We start from the raw sequence: 16,297 nt of genomic DNA, 5'->3' as shown, positions 1-16,297 counted from the left end.
CCGAAACCCTCGCCTCTCGCCTCTCGCCTCTCGCCAAACTCGCGATACAGTTGGAGAATGATGCTGAGGACTGGAGTCAAGCGACTTATAGGGTTAGGTGTTTTCCGCTCCCCGCCGGCGACGCCTGCGATAGCGGCGGTGCGGAATTATCACGAGAGGGTGGTGGATCATTACAACAACCCTAGGAACGTTGGATCTTTTGACAAGAACGATCCTACTGTGGGAACGGGGCTGGTCGGGGCCCCGGCGTGCGGCGACGTCATGAAGCTCCAGATCAAGGTCGACGAGAACACAGGAAAAATCGTCGATGCCTGTTTCAAAACCTTTGGATGCGGTTCCGCCATCGCTTCTTCATCTGTTGGTATGCTTCAAGAGCTCATTTTTTATGTGGTTTGTGGGATTATTAGGCTAATAAGTAGTTACTTTTTCTGAGGGAACTGAGGTTGCTTTGTGTGAGTGAGTATGTGAGAATATTTCTGCTTCAGTTTTAAGTTTAAGGTTAAGAAATTTAGGGGTTTTTTTTAGTTTACATTTAAAATTTTATTCATGCAGGATTTAGTAAATTCTGTAATTCTGGATTAATTAAATCATTAGGGTGTTAAATTCTGAAATTTATTTGGCATTAAAGTTGTTAAATCTGGTTAAATCCTGATAAACTGATATATTAATGTTTTTAAGGATTTGAAGTTTAAGTGAATATAACATTTTAGAAATTGCTCAGAGGTTGGTATTAACCTCTTGTAATCCTTAAAATTGGTCTTAGTTTCATGCTAATTAATAAAGTGGATTGTAAAGCCATTTAATATTATTTTCAAGAGCAACAACAACAACAACAAGCCTTTATCCCACTAAGTGGGGTTGGCTACATGAATCCCTTTTTTCCATTACGTCATATTGAGTGTTATATTTTCAATTAATTCTAATAGATTAAAATCATTTATGTACAATAAGCCCAAGTCTTTTTTGTTCTACCTTTCTCTTTACTAACCAAATCATTAGTTGGTCGACGTTTAATGTGACCAAACCATCTAAGACGACTTTATCTAATCTTATCCTCCACTGGAGCTACAACAACTCTATCACGTATATATTCATTTCGATTTTGGCCTCTTGTCAAGCCACTAATCGAGTTAAGCATTTACATCTTAGCAATTCTCAACTTTGTTTTATACTTCTCTTTTTAATGCCAACATTCTGCGCCATAGAGCATTGCAGGTCTCTCCGCTATCTTATAAAATTTTCCTTTAAGTCGAAGTGATACTTTTGTATCACACAATCGACTCGATGTATTCCTCCACTTCAACCAACCCACTTGAATTTTACTAATAACATTCCCATCCATATCACCATCTCTTTGAACAATAGACCCGATATATCTAAAACGTTCACACTTTTTAATGATTTGATCACCCATAATTGCAATTTTGCCACTAGAGCTACTACTACTAAAATTATATTTCATGTATTCAATTTAGATCTACTCAAATGAAGGCCTTTAGACTTCAAGGTAAACCTTCATAATTTAAATTTTTTTTTGAAATCTTTTTCTAGTCTTATTCGCAAGAAGGATATCATCAGAGATGCACCAAAGTACATCCACCTGTAAATGTCCAGTAAGTGCATCCATAACAAAAGAAAAAAGATACGGGTTTTAAAGTCGATCCCTGATGTAATCCAACTGAAATAGAAAAAATACTTGGTTAGTCCTCTTTCAGCTTTAACACAAGTAACGACCCTATTATACATATCTTTAATGACTTGAATATAAGTCATATCAACAAATTTTTTCCTCTAGAACTCTCCATAGGAATTCTCTTGGAACATCGTAAGTTTTTTCTAAATCAATAAAAACCATATGTATATGCTCCTTACTCTCTCTGTACCTCTTCATCAAACCTCTCAAAAAATGTATAATTTTCCTAGTAGATGCCCAGCATAAATCCAAACTGATTTTGAGAAATCTTTGTATCACGTCTTAACCTACCCTCTCTTATAATTTTAAAGTTTGACACATCAATTTAATTCATCTATAGTTTGCACACACTTTTGCATCCCCTTCTGATGCCCCCGCTGGGGCTGTTTCGAACTTGGTCCAGTTCAGCTCCAGCAATTCTTTTGATAGGCGTTCCATTTCCTCCTTTGTCTGGACTAATTCGAGCTTTCAAGCTTGGGCCAGTTCCTCATTTGTTTTATCAATGTGGTGACCATCCATTTTTCCAATGGACTCCCATTCTTTGAACTTCTCTCTTACAATTGGAATTAGACAACTTTCTTTCATTGCCTCGTGGGCTGCACTTCCCGGTTTGATAGAAGTCAAAGAGTAGCGCTCTTCGTTCTTAAAATAATATTAAAGAGTTTAGTAAGTAACAGAACTTCTAAATCTCTTAAATATTTTCACTATTCAATAGAGATATTATTAGATCCTACTGGTTTTACACCCATGGTTTTCTTTAAAGCCTCTTCAACTACTTTTTTTATCAAAGTGATGGTAAAAATAAAATATTTTATTATTTTTAACGATATTAAGTTCACTAAGGTCGATCATATTTTTAAAAACTTCATTGAAAATTTATCAATAATTTACTCACCTATGTTGAATATCTTCATTTAAGGAAAATACTTTTTTGATTTTTATCTTTAATGTAATTTAATTGAATTAAGTATTTACTTTTCTTTTCTCTTTGTTTGGCTTATTTATACATATATTTTTTACTATCTTTAGTATCTAATTTTTATAAAAATCACTAAAAGCAAAATTTTTAGCGTCACAAATTGTTTTCATAGACTCCCTACGATATTTTTCCTAACTCTCTAAGCTTTTACATTTAAATCAATTTTTATTACACAACTTATATTTTATATTTTATTTTTTCTTGCACATTATTATTCCACCATCAATTATTTTTATTTATAAAAACTTTCCTTTTCTTGCACATTATTTTTCCTTTTTTTTCTTATACTCTCTATGGGCTACCTTATATTTAATTTATTTTCAAGATAACTAATTCTTAAATTAGTCAAGTAGATTACAAATTAATGATAGATACTGGTTGCCTTCCTTATTTAACAGGATAATACTTAAAAAAATGGATCTAAAACATTACATAAGTGTGTGCTAGGAATTACATGTCTTAAAAGATTGTTTTTTAAGATTAACTTAATCCTTTTTAAATCTTGCTTTCAAGTTACAACCAAATAGCCCCATGTGGCCTTAGAAAAAAAAAAAAAATAGAAAAAAAAGAGCCCCGTGTGGAGTGCTTGGCTCAAGTAAAATCTTGCAAATCTTATAAAATTGTGTTAAGAATATCTTGAGGGTGCTAAATCTTTAAAATTACACGGCACAAAATTTATTTAATACAGAGAAATTGTGCTGGTAATTTGCCTTTTGCTATCTTGATGATAATTTAAATGCCTATGCAACATAATCTATTTAATCTAAATGATGCTGGAAAATGAATATAAACCTTGATTTGCCACACATGGTGTAATAGTTTTTAATTTGAGTCAATGTCCAATATCATACATAGTTCATCATTGTGACTATAAAAATGTCTGTGGTGATGGTGAGGGATGTGGTCTTTGTAGTTTCACGAACTATCAGCTGTGGGCTTATAAGTATGTGACATTGTTATCATCAAATTGAGGAATTGATAAATGGATTATTTACATATATACTACTCAATTCATATGTATTTGCACATCTAACACCTAAACTTCCTTTTTGACATTTGCGCCACCTTACCTATGCATGGAAAGCTGTAATTCACTTTTTAAAAGAAAGATATTTTGATATGGTATGAAAGATTTAGGTGTTATAAATGTAAAAAGCTAAGTCTAGGTGTTACATATGTAAATACATAAGCTTTGGGTATTATGTATGTAAATGCCCCCTTGATAAATCCCTTAATTTTCATCCCCTTATGTCAAATTTATAAAATCTTTCTAAAACCCCAAAAATAAGGTGGAAGTAAACAGTAGAATTTGCATGCATCAAAATAGCGTTTGGCAAGATTCAACCCAAATCTCTGTTAAATTACACTTGGAAACATTGAGCCGAACAGTTCCTTAGCTATCCAAAGTTGATTTTGTTCAATATTTTTAAAGTTGTACATGGTGAGTTTTCATTGGATGATTTTTGTTGGAGGTTATGTGGGTCTTGATATAGATTATTAGAGTTAATGCAAGTTTTTTCTTTTTTGGCCGATGTTTTTGTTTATGAAAAATGTTGCATTTTCTTAGTGCCAACTTATTTCTTTTGTTAATTACCTTTTTTCTTCAGCTACTGAATGGGTGAAGGGGAAGCAAATGGAAGAAGTTGTCTCCATCAAGAATACGTGAGGTTTTCTTACCTTTTCCATCTAGTTTTTTTTTTAATTATTTTTATTAGGAAGATTTACATAAGTCCATTTAATTCTTTTGTATTTACATAGCTAACCCCTAAACTTCAATTTTTGCTTACATACCACCTTAACTATGCATCAAAAGGTGTATTTCAACTTTTAGAAGTTAAAAGAGTGGTATTTTTTATATGATATGAAATATTTGGGTGGTATAAGTGTAAAAAGTAATGTTTAGGTGTCAGACAAGTAAATACATTGGAATTGGGTGGTATTTATCTATCGGCCCCTCATTATTAAGTTCATGTTCCGCTGGTCCTTTTCAATGTGCTTGATACTATGATACCTATGCTTATAAACATAGTTACAATGATGTCTAAAAAAATAATTAGAAGACTTATATTGCGAAATTTGGGAACGAAATATCAATTTGTCGTTAAGTTGACATCTTGATGTCACTATCCTATTATTTATTAATTGTTTTTCATTAATTTGATTCTCATTTAGCAACGATTTTCTTATATAATTAATAGAATGCAATTACATAAACAAACTTATGATCTTTAAAATGTAGAAGAATGACTTAAAATAAAATAAAATGGATGAGGGATCTAAACTATTGTATGATTGAATCATAATAAGAAATTGGAGTTATTCTACAAAGCGACCTATGGATAGTAGAATAAAAAATTATTGTATCTTAATTTAATTGTTGCATAATGTTATTACTTTGAACAACCAAGAAAGGCACATGCTTGTTATTTTATTTCCATTTTTGGCTTTCAATCATGATTTAATTTGTATGCAAATGACACCCACTAGCTTGTGTGAAACTTCATCCATTAATTTTCTTCAAATAGTATTAGCATGCAGAAAAGCACACCTAATCTGCTGGGTATCCGCTTAACTGACACCGGCGGATTTGTTAAGCGGGACAATGTGCTATAAGTTTGTTGGAGAGATGCAGATATCTTCTTTTTATTCTGTTAGGTTCAAATTCGTGCATTCAGCCAACCTCTTCACGCATTCTTTTGTAGTTGATTTTTTTTATATAATTAGTTTAGTGGTGATTGTGTAGAAAGTGGAAATTTAAAACCTTTGATTCTCCTTATTTGTTTTTGAATAGATAATATTTCTCTCCATTAGTGTAGAGATATGTATGTATATATGTATATATATACACATGCATGCATATAGATAATATCTAGCACCCGAACTTTAATTTTTACATGCATTGCACTTGAATCTTTAACATCATATAAAAATTACTGCTATTATTTACTTTTAAAAAGTTACGCACATCTTTTAATGCTTAGGTTTATCACATCAACATATTATAAATGCAATTATAAAAAGTTTAGGTGTTTGATGTATAGATATATAAGAACTGTGTAGTATGTATGTAAATTTTCTGTTTAATTTCTAGAGCATTGATACCTTTCATGCATGCATTCCACAAAATTGTGAGAACATTTCAATTTTCATCTATGCTACTTGTTTTACCAATGAATTTGCCAGCACCTTTCCTTATCTTGGTGTGCAACAATGTAGTATGCATCTAATTGACAACGGAATTTTGAAATAAAGATGTATAAGAATGGCTGTGTGGCTTTCTATTTGACTGTTAGTTGGAGGATGCTCAAACACATATGATGTTGGGGCATTTACATACATAACACTTAATTCTTATGTATTTAAACATTTAACATGTATACTTTGCTTTTCTACATCTATATCACCCAAGTCCTTCATATCACATAAAAATATCACTATTTTAATTTTTTTAAAAGTGAAATAGACATTTTCAAGCCTAGGGTAGGTGGCATAGATGTAAAAATTCAAGTTTAGGTGTTAATAAATACACAATAATTGAGTGGTATGTGTGTAAATTTTCCTATGATGTTTCATGGACCATGCAGAATAGCTTCTTGCTTTTTTACTTCCTTTTGATGCGTTAATATTGATCACTTTCGTTTGCCAGTGAATTAATTTTCTTTCAATTGATTGCAATTTCAAATGCAATGAATGCTGATTTAAAAATTTTTGCATTTCATTAGAAAAATAATTTCTCATCAAGTATAGCTTGATCAATGAAAATGTTTTAAGTGAGGACATTGAAGATAACCATAAGAACCTGTGAAATCTGAATTAATTTTCTTTAACCGAATTGATTTGGATTTTTTGTTTTACTTTGGGCTCTGTTAATAAAGTAGGCGATGAGTTTCCTTTGCTGTTGATTTATGGTCTTGTGTAGTTGTGATTTCTCATTCACAAGTTTGATTTGGCTTAATTTGAGCATGCTGATTCAACTGCTGGTTCTCTTTTTTATGTATTATTATATAATTGTGAGGACAAGTCTGTCCTAAAAACCACATCCTTTCTGAATACCATGCAATATTCTTTGTTTTTTTATTGGGGCAATTGCATAGAGACCACCCGAAACTTGCTTGTTACAAATTCAATGCCCTCTTTCATCCATTGTTGAAGCTCACTCAACAACAACAACAACAAAGCCTTAATCTCACTATGTGGGATCAGCTACATTGAATGCTTTTTCTCCATTGCGTCCTATTTATTGTCATATTTTCATTCAGTTCTAATAAATCAAGATCATTTTTTATTCAATAAGCCCAAGTCTTTCTAGGTCTACCTCTGCCTATCTTAACATAAGTCGAATCTAAAACATCTACTTTCCTAATCGGATCATCAGATGGTCGACGCTTAATTTGACCATACCATCTAAGACGACTTTCTCTAGTTTTGTCCGTCATAGGAGCTACACCAACCCTATCACAGATATAATCATTTCGCATTTTGTCTTTAAGTGTGAAGCCGCTCATCCACCTAATCATTCTCATCTCGACAACACTTAACTTAGTATTATGCTTCTCTTTTAAAGGCCAACATTCAACACCCAGCAACATTCAGCGCCATAGAGCATTGTAGGTCTCACCACCGTCTTATAAAATTTTCCTTTCAGTCTAAGCGGTACTTTTCTATCACACAAAAGGCCCGAAGCATTCCTCCACTTCAACCAACCTACTTAAATTCTACCATTAACATCCCCATCTATATCACCCATCGTTTTGAACAACAGCTCTGAGATATCTAAATCGTCCACACCTTTTAATAATTTGATCACCCAAAGTTACACTTCTGTCACTAGAGCTACTGCTGTTAAAATTACATTCCATGTATTCAGTTTTAGTTCTACTCAAATGAAGGCCTTTAGAGTTCAATGTAGACCTCCATAATTCAAGTTTTTTTTGGGCTTTTTCTCTCGACTTATCCACGAGAAGGATATCATCAGCAAAAAGCATACACCAAGTTACATCCTCTTGTAAATGTTCGATAAGACCATCCATAACTAAAGCAAAAAGATATGGGCTTAAAGCCGATCCCTGATGTCCAACAGAAATAGGAAAATATTTGATCAATCCTCCTTCAGTTCGAACACAAGTAACAACTCTAATATACATATTTTTATTGACTTGAATATAACTCATATCAACACCTTTCTTCTTAATAACTCTCCAAAGGATATCTCTTGGAACTTTATTGTAAGCTTTTTCTAAATCAATAAAAATCAAATGTAGATTCTCCTTATTATCTCTGAACTTCTCCATTATATATATATATATATAATTTTTTAACAAATTCTCAATAGTTTGATCGTGGCATTCATAAATACATCAGTTCGGTAGTTCAAAAAAATCACTTGGGTGATTAATTTGTAAATATCAATGTTTCAGGTGGTCTGTATGCAATTATCCCTTATTTATTTTATTCTTTTTACTATTTTCATTTTTTGGGGGCATTTTACATACATACCACACAATTCTTATGTATTTACATATCTCACACCTAAACATTCATATTTACACGCATAGCACTCAATTTTTTAATACCACATAAAAAATAGCACTATTATCACTTGTTCAAATTGAAATACACCTTACGTTTCAAGCACCACAGTATTATTTATGTAAGTATGAAAGGTTAGGTATGAGATATGCAAATACATAAGAAGTGTGTGCTCATATGTAAATTTCCTTTTAAAGTTAAATTTGATTGTAGCGGATATCACATTTATTTTGATATGATTGTAATGCAAGGCTTGATTTATCAATTCTATGTTTTATTTATCTCGAAGCATATTAAATGATTAGAAAGCCCATCTTGACAAAGTTTTGGTCTTGAAATGCTTGCCCAAATTTTCTCCAATAGCTGATGCCTTTAATTTAGATTTTTTTAAAAAAAAGGATCTTGATATTCTAATAAAAATTTGGTTGGCTGAGCTTTATAACCATTAAATAAACTTTGAGATGATTAGATTTGGGGCATTTGCATACATACCACCTAGTTCCTATGTATTTACATATCTAAGACCTATATTTTACTTTTTACATTGTAAAATTTTTATTTTATAAACTAGATATGTAAACACGCAGAAGTTGAGTGATATGTATGTAAATCTTCTCACCAATTTTGATTAGTTATTCATTTCATTCACCTCAAAGTAAATTCAACGATTATGAGTTAAAACTCATCATCATCAAATTTAAAACAAATGTTTATCTAGTTGGGATGTCGGAGAAATGATTCAAAATTACTAAATAACACTTCTGTTTTCAGAGAAATTGCAAAACATCTCTCACTACCCCCAGTGAAGCTTCACTGCAGCATGCTTGCAGAGGATGCAATAAAGGCTGCTGTCAAAGATTATGAGAAGAAGAAAAGCAAGTTGGGACAGAACAAGGAGTCTGCTTTAGAAGCAGGAGAGGAAACCGCCAATGCCTAGAACTCTGACCTGTAAATCCCTTCTCCTTTTTGCACTTTACTCCTGAACATAAATAAATATTTGCTTTGTTGCACATGTGGCCAGGAATTGGCGCAGCTGGATGAAAATTATGACCATATGATCTGGTAGTTATGTTTTTATCAGTGTACTGAACGGTAAATAATAGGTTTATGTGACGTTTTTCTGTAAGTTTGCTGATGAAATATTTATGACATAGTTATGTAAGACCTCTTGAATTTTTAAAATTCTTAGTTTTGTGTATTTGCATATCTCACACCTAAATTTTCATATTTACATACGTATCACTTTGATGTTTTAAATGCATGAAAATGTGGATTTGAGTGCTGTTTGTGTAAATATGAAAATTCAGGTGTGAGATATGTAAATATATAAGAATCGTGTGCTGTGTATGTAAATGCCCCTAAGTCAGTTTAATCAAAATAAAAAAAATAAGAAAGGGAAGATCTAAATGCATATCATCGTCAAAATAAAATAAGGGAAATTTACATACATATTACACAATTCTTTTGTATTTACATATCTAACAATTTTGATGTTTACGTTTATAACTCCTTGATATTATAATCTTATGCATGAGAAGCTGTTTCACTTTTAAAAAGTCGAGTCATAGTTGCATCTTTGATTTTATGTCAAAAAATTTGAGTGTCATGTAAATATGAAAGTTTAGGAGTTAGATATGTAAATATATGAGAACTGTGTGGTATGAATGTAAATGCCCAATGAAATAAATATAAAATTTGTTTTATTTTATATCAAAACATAAAGAACGTACCATTAAAAAAAGGAAGATTCAAATGCATACCATCCAATTCTTATGTATTTACACATTTCACATCGGAACTTTCAATTTTTACATATCTGCGACTTTGCCTACATATTAAAAGGTGTATTTCACTTTGTAAAAGCTAAAACTGATGAATGTTTTTTATGTGATATGGAACATTTGGGTTGTTTGAATTTAATAAGTAATGTTTACGGCCCGTTAGGGGCGGCTTATTACTGTGGGTGCATTTTGAAAACACTCTCCGACGTTTGTTTTGCGCGTGATGGTGACGTATCAAAATAATTTGATCGAAGAATGTATTAAACTCGGCCGCGGTTGAGGCTCTGTTAGCCCGCTGCCCCCGTGACTCTCCTCCGCCCTTTCGTGTCTTTCCGTCTCCTCTCATCTGCCTATCGCGCTTCTCCTCTTTTGTGTTTCGTCCTCCCTTCGATCTCTCATAACTGTGATCTGTGAGTATTTCTCCTCCATGGCCTCTTCCTCCTCCCTCCTCTATCGCGCTTCGTCTTCTTCTGAGCCTCTTCCCTGCAGAGAAAGCAAGGCGAGGTTCAAAAATTGACATGGTGCACAACAACAGTCGATTTCACCAAATTCGTGCCCATCGAGAGGGCAGAGCGTGCCCTAGCTGCTACGCACTCAATCTGCTAGTAGGAGCTTAAGCTCAACCCCATGTTGTTGATCCTCCTCTTCATCCTTGCCCTTATCCTTTCTCCTTCTTGCGAGATAATCTTTGAAGAGAGATTCGAAGGTGACTTCAACTTGCTCCTCTCTTTGCGAGAGATCCTTTTTTTTCCAATTGGAGTAAACTATCCATAATACCATAATAGTCATGTCTGCTTGTCTGATAGTGTTTTATGCTTTCTTAATGTTGAGCTGCAACCTCTTTAGATTTCGATGTTTTAGTTCTGATAAATTGTGTTTTATAAGATGTGGCTGTCATTGCATCTCTTTTAAAGTAGAATGGTTTGTTCGATCTCACACAATTTAAAGTGGTGTGTGGAGATCTCGAGGCATTTGTAAAAGGTTGAGCTAGAGTTTCATTTGATTTGGTATAGCTGAATCGGTGCCGTAACATGCCCTAATAGGCTAAAAAAATCACAAATAGGCTCAACCATGTTGCATGAAGCCTGTGTATGCTCAAATTTGCGAAATTGGATATCAATCAAGGTTGGGAAGCTTCTATTTTGGCCAATTAAACAAAATACATATTTGAGAGTCCTTGATGTGGGGCTTTTTGGTCAGATTTGTACTCATAGCTAGACCATTAAACACTTCTTTTTTTGGGGTATTGCATAAAACTTGAGTTGATTGACATTATTTGTACTAAGTTTTACTTGGTCAATTGAGGAATCCACATTCATTAGTGGACAATTGGATCCTTCGCTGCATGTTTCATAAAGGATTGCTTTAAGGATTTTAACTTAATATCTCTTAAGTGGAGCAAGAGCTGTTACCTCGAAACTCAACATTGGTTTCCACTTTTGAACTCAACCTCCATCACTAATTTTGAGGCTAACCTCTTTTATTTATTCTAAATCGATAGCCTTCCACGTTGACACTTAGCTGATCTCCTTTCAATCAAAGCTTTCCTTATCATTGATGCATAGCTGGCTTCCCTCACCGTTGCTAAATTGACCTTCATCATTGACTCTAAAACAATACCCATTACTATTACCAGGCTATCCTTAACCCTTGATGCTAATTTGGCCTTCATTATGGACTCTAAGATGGATTGTCTTGATTAGAACCAGATTAGGTTTTATTTTTTATTTTTTTTGGTGGATTTTCTATCACCCCCAATTTTTTCATCTGATGGTGTATAATATGCTTTACAACTTGCCACAACCAACTAATTAGTCTCTACTTGCTAGAAAGTGTGTAGTTGTATCAATTACATTATTTTAGGAGAAACTAAACTTTTAGTCTTTTAATGCTTATAATAATGGTTTATCATCTGGTTTGCAATTTCTTGTAAGCTCGTTGGTTTGAGTTTTATCCAATGTACATTGGCTTAAGCTTTTTCTTCGGGTCAGTTTGATTGTAAGGGTGGGAGGCAGAGAATAGAGACGAAGCAACGAGGATAAACCCTAGAAAAGGAGAGACTTTGCAGAGAGGCGGCCACAAGAACCACTAATTTAAATTCATTATCACATTACAACAACAACAACAACAACAACGCCTTAATCCCACTAACTGGGGTCTGCTACATGAAATCTTTTTTCTCCATTGCGTCCTAATCATTTCGCATTTTGTCTCTAATTGTAAATTCACTCATCCATCTAATCAGTATCATGCTTCTCTTTTAAAGGCCAACATTCGGCGCCATATAGCGTTGCAGACCGTCTTATAAAATTTTCATTATCACATTCTATTCATTAATTTATTACATGCAAAACTACCTTATTTATTAGATATTAAGAAAAGATCAAAGATAAAATTAAATTTACCAAGGTTAATATCTATCCAACCATGCGAATCGTTTCAACTTTTTATGCAATTTCTGGTAAGCTCAATTGCGTCCATTCGTTTGAGTTTTATGCAATGTACATTGGCTTAAGATTCTGGTAAGCTCGATCGCATTCATTCATTCGAGTTTTATGCAATGTACATTGATCCTTCGCTTAATCCTGCAATCAAGTTCATCCGAGTTCAAGGTAAAATGTGAATCAGATGCCTGTAAATTTACATGATTCAATTAGTTCTTTCATCCATATGAATGGTATTGTTGAGAAAGATCAATTTGAATAATTCTTTAATCCAATATAATTCTTAGGAGCTTTTACATTCATAGATTCATAGCACACAGGTATTATGTTAATCACACACTTTAACTTTATTATATGCCCACATGACACTTAGATCTTCAATATCAAATAAAAAATAGCATTGTTATAACATTTTAAGAAAGAAACACAACTTTTACATTCATAGACTCGACTGCCGATAGTGATCGGGGTTCGACGATATCCTTGGATGATAGTGTATATTGTGACATACTCCGTCTTGAGTACAAAATTAATATTATCATAATTTTAGTTGTAAATATAATAACTGTTTTTTTCTTTTTTTGTCAAGCTTGATACTCACTAATAAGTGAGGACTGTTTCATCTTTTTTTTTGTACCATTTTGTATTAATTTTCTCCTTCTACAATATCGAATATACTGCCAAGACAGTTTGTACAGACAACATTACTTAACAGGGGCAGAATAGTCATTTTTTCACAAACGACTGCAAATCAGCTATTTTCAAATAGCTGTCCCAAACAAACAGACAACTTATCTGGATAAGCAACTGATCAGCAGCTTGTCAGTCAGGATAAGCTGCAGCTGCCCCAAACAGACCCGTTGTCATGTAAATAAATAGAAGTTGGGTATGTAGGACAATAATTTACATTGGCAACGATTAGTGCACTATTATTTAACATACGCTTCACATTTTTTTCTCAGATTGTTCAGAATTGCATATGATAATTTTGCCATTGCTTTGTCTTTGTTGTAGTGATTCAACCTTTATAATAATTTGTTAGGTCATTTATATTTGTGATTATGTTCATTTGTTATTTAACATATACTTTGCTAAGAATATAATAAAATGATTATCTAATAATAATTTAATTGTTTATTTGATTAATTTTTATGCTATTATAATATATTTTTATATTTTTATTACTTTAGAAGTTATTTAAATTAATAGATATGATGTAAGCTATTTTAGTGTGTGGTTTGAGAGTTTAAATTTTTAAGCAAGTGATACTAGATTCAAGACATTGTATTTTGGTTGGCTTATTTGTGATTAAATTAACCCAAATTTTCTAAAAAAAAGTTTAATAGAGATATTAAAAATGTACTAATAATTAAATAGATGGTCAAACAAGAGAGTACTCGGATTTTTGAATAAATTCAAAATTTTATGCAATGCTAATTTTCAACAAATATTATTGAGCAAATGACAAAATAATTCTTTTTTTTTTCAATAAGAGTATATAGAGTGTCAAAATAGTTATTGCTATTTAAAATTTGAACTATAATAGTTCTCAATGAAGATTATTTCCGATGATTATATTGATATTTCTATAAACTCAGGAGCTAAATTTGTTTCATGTAAATAATCGGGAACTGTTTTGAGACTTTATTATCATATCTGTAATCGACAACTAACATTGATGAATATCATTGCCAACTATTTTTTTTTGCCAATCATACATTTTATTTATGCCCATCACCTTTCATTATATCTCAAAATTTTTTGCCATTCTCATAATAGATTAAGTTCTCAATCCATGATACAACATTTTTATTTCGGGCACGTCTTAAAATTTTGATTTTATTTCAATTTGATCAAATCTCTCAATATCTTATAGGATTTTCATGTACAAACTCTTACATCCACCTTAAAATCTTTAGCAAATAACATCTTGATAAATCTTACAACTTAAAACAATACATAAGCAATTAAATGTGCATTTCCATACATACCAAACAATTCTCATGTGCTTAGAGCAACTTGTCACGGACAAATAGTCCCACATCACATCGGCTAGGTAGGGCCGAAAGACAGTATTTAAGTCCTGGGCTGCCCACCACCCATAAGGGCTCTTTTGGGAGGTGACAAGTGGTATCAGAACAGATTACTGCCTGCTAGGTGTGTGGACTCTTCTTGGTCCAGTGGGATCCTGTGGGATCCTCGGTGGAGCCGATCTGTGACGAGGGCGGTGACAGCCGATCTGTGACGAGGGCGTCACGTGATTGGGTGAAGGAGAATGTCACGGACAAAAAGTCCCACATCGGCTAGGTGTAGAACTGAAAAGCAGTATTTAATTCCTCGACTGTCCACCACCCATAAGGGCTCTTTTGGGAGGTGACAAACTAGACTCTAATATGTATATCATAACACTCAAATCCTTAATATCATATAAAACATCACTTTTATTAGTTTTTTAACAATCAAATGTATATGCACAACAACGTGGTTTATGACACCAACGTGTTATAAATGTAAGTAACAAATTTTACCTTATATATATAAATCCATACAAATTATATAGTACATATGTAAATTTCTCAAAATTCAAATAGATCTCGGTGAAAAATCCAGTAAAATAAGTGTAAATTTTTTGTTTGATTTATACTATTAATTTTTAATGTAAATTGAAATAGATGTGCTTCGACTTTTACATTTAAGAAATTGGCTTTAGTTAACATGTAATTGGTGCATTCACATGCATACCACCTAATTCTTATATTATTTACATATCTAACTCCTGAGTAGGGCTGTAAAAAAAGATCGTTGTTCGCGAACAGTTCATGCTCGGTTCGTCAATGAGTTTATGTGTTCATTCGTGTTCGAATCGTTATTGTTCAAAATATAAAATAATTTAAAATAAATATATAAAAATAATTTATGATATTCTTAAAAATTAAAATTTATCAATTATAATATATAATAAATTAATAATAATAATAATATATTAACATACTATATTAGTAATATACTGATATAGATATAATTTATAAAATATAAGTTATATAATTAATATAATATATTATTTATATATATTAGTATTAGGGATCAAACTGGCTCGTCGTTCGTGATGTCGTTCGTGATCAACTCGTGTTTGGCTCGTTCGTTAAGAAACGAATACGAACAAACAAACTAAATTTCAAATGAACCAAACACGAACACAAGCTATGTTTGTTCGTGTTCAGTTCTTTTACACCCCTATTCCTGAGTACTTATTTTCATATTTATACCAGCCAATTTTTTTATATCAACAAAAAAAAAATATTTATATTTTAACTTTCAAAAAGTGAAATACAACATTTATTGCATATATAATGTGTAATATATATAAAAATTAAAGCTAAGATGTTAGATATGCAAATACATAGGAATTGAGCGGTATATGTGTAAATCTTCCTAGGTAATTCTCACTTAAATTTACAAAGTCATAACAATAATAAGAATAATAATAATAATAATAATAATAATAATAATAATAATATCATTACTTTAAAATTATTATTTTAATTTTTTCTAATGCCATGACATATTTATTTTACAGCTTTTTTTTTTAGTTTCATTGTCAAGAAATTATCATTACTTTTAATTTAATCATATTCTATTAAAATTAAAGAAGGTCAAACAAGATCATTTTACTAAAAATATTAATTAAGCTGATAAAAATTTGCTAAATAATAACTTAAAATTTTCATCAATTTCAAATATAAATAGATTTGTTTAATACATTCAATTTTTAATAAAAATAATGACCATCATTAAAATTAACATAATGAAGATTTACATACATATCACTTAATTCCTATCGATTTACATATCTATTATATATAGTAACCCT

At 31.9% G+C, this 16,297-nt stretch overlaps 1 protein-coding gene across 1 annotated transcript; it reads left to right on the top strand.

The window, feature by feature from the left end:
* Positions 1-9,374, top strand: LOC110035812 (iron-sulfur cluster assembly protein 1-like). Its single transcript, XM_020740104.1, has 3 exons — positions 1-361; positions 4,280-4,334; positions 8,973-9,374. The coding sequence occupies exons 1-3, from the start codon at positions 58-60 to the stop codon at positions 9,136-9,138; spliced, it is 525 nt and encodes a 174-aa protein (XP_020595763.1). The 5' UTR covers positions 1-57; the 3' UTR covers positions 9,139-9,374.
* Positions 9,375-16,297: the final 6,923 nt, after the last annotated feature.

This window comes from Phalaenopsis equestris, unplaced genomic scaffold, assembly GCF_001263595.1.
Source record: "Phalaenopsis equestris unplaced genomic scaffold, ASM126359v1 Scaffold200044, whole genome shotgun sequence".
In the NCBI taxonomy this organism is placed as follows: Eukaryota; Viridiplantae; Streptophyta; class Magnoliopsida; order Asparagales; family Orchidaceae; genus Phalaenopsis; species Phalaenopsis equestris.
This window is presented reverse-complemented; position numbering and strand designations above follow the sequence as displayed.

Coding starts and splice junctions, on each gene's coding strand:
- LOC110035812 (XM_020740104.1), top strand. CDS start 58: ATGATGCTGAGGACTGGAGTCAAGCGACTTATAGGGTTAGGTGTTTTC. Junction 362..4,279: donor CATCGCTTCTTCATCTGTTG/GTATGCTTCAAG, acceptor TTTTTTCTTCAG/CTACTGAATGGGTGAAGGGG. Junction 4,335..8,972: donor GTTGTCTCCATCAAGAATAC/GTGAGGTTTTCT, acceptor TTCTGTTTTCAG/AGAAATTGCAAAACATCTCT.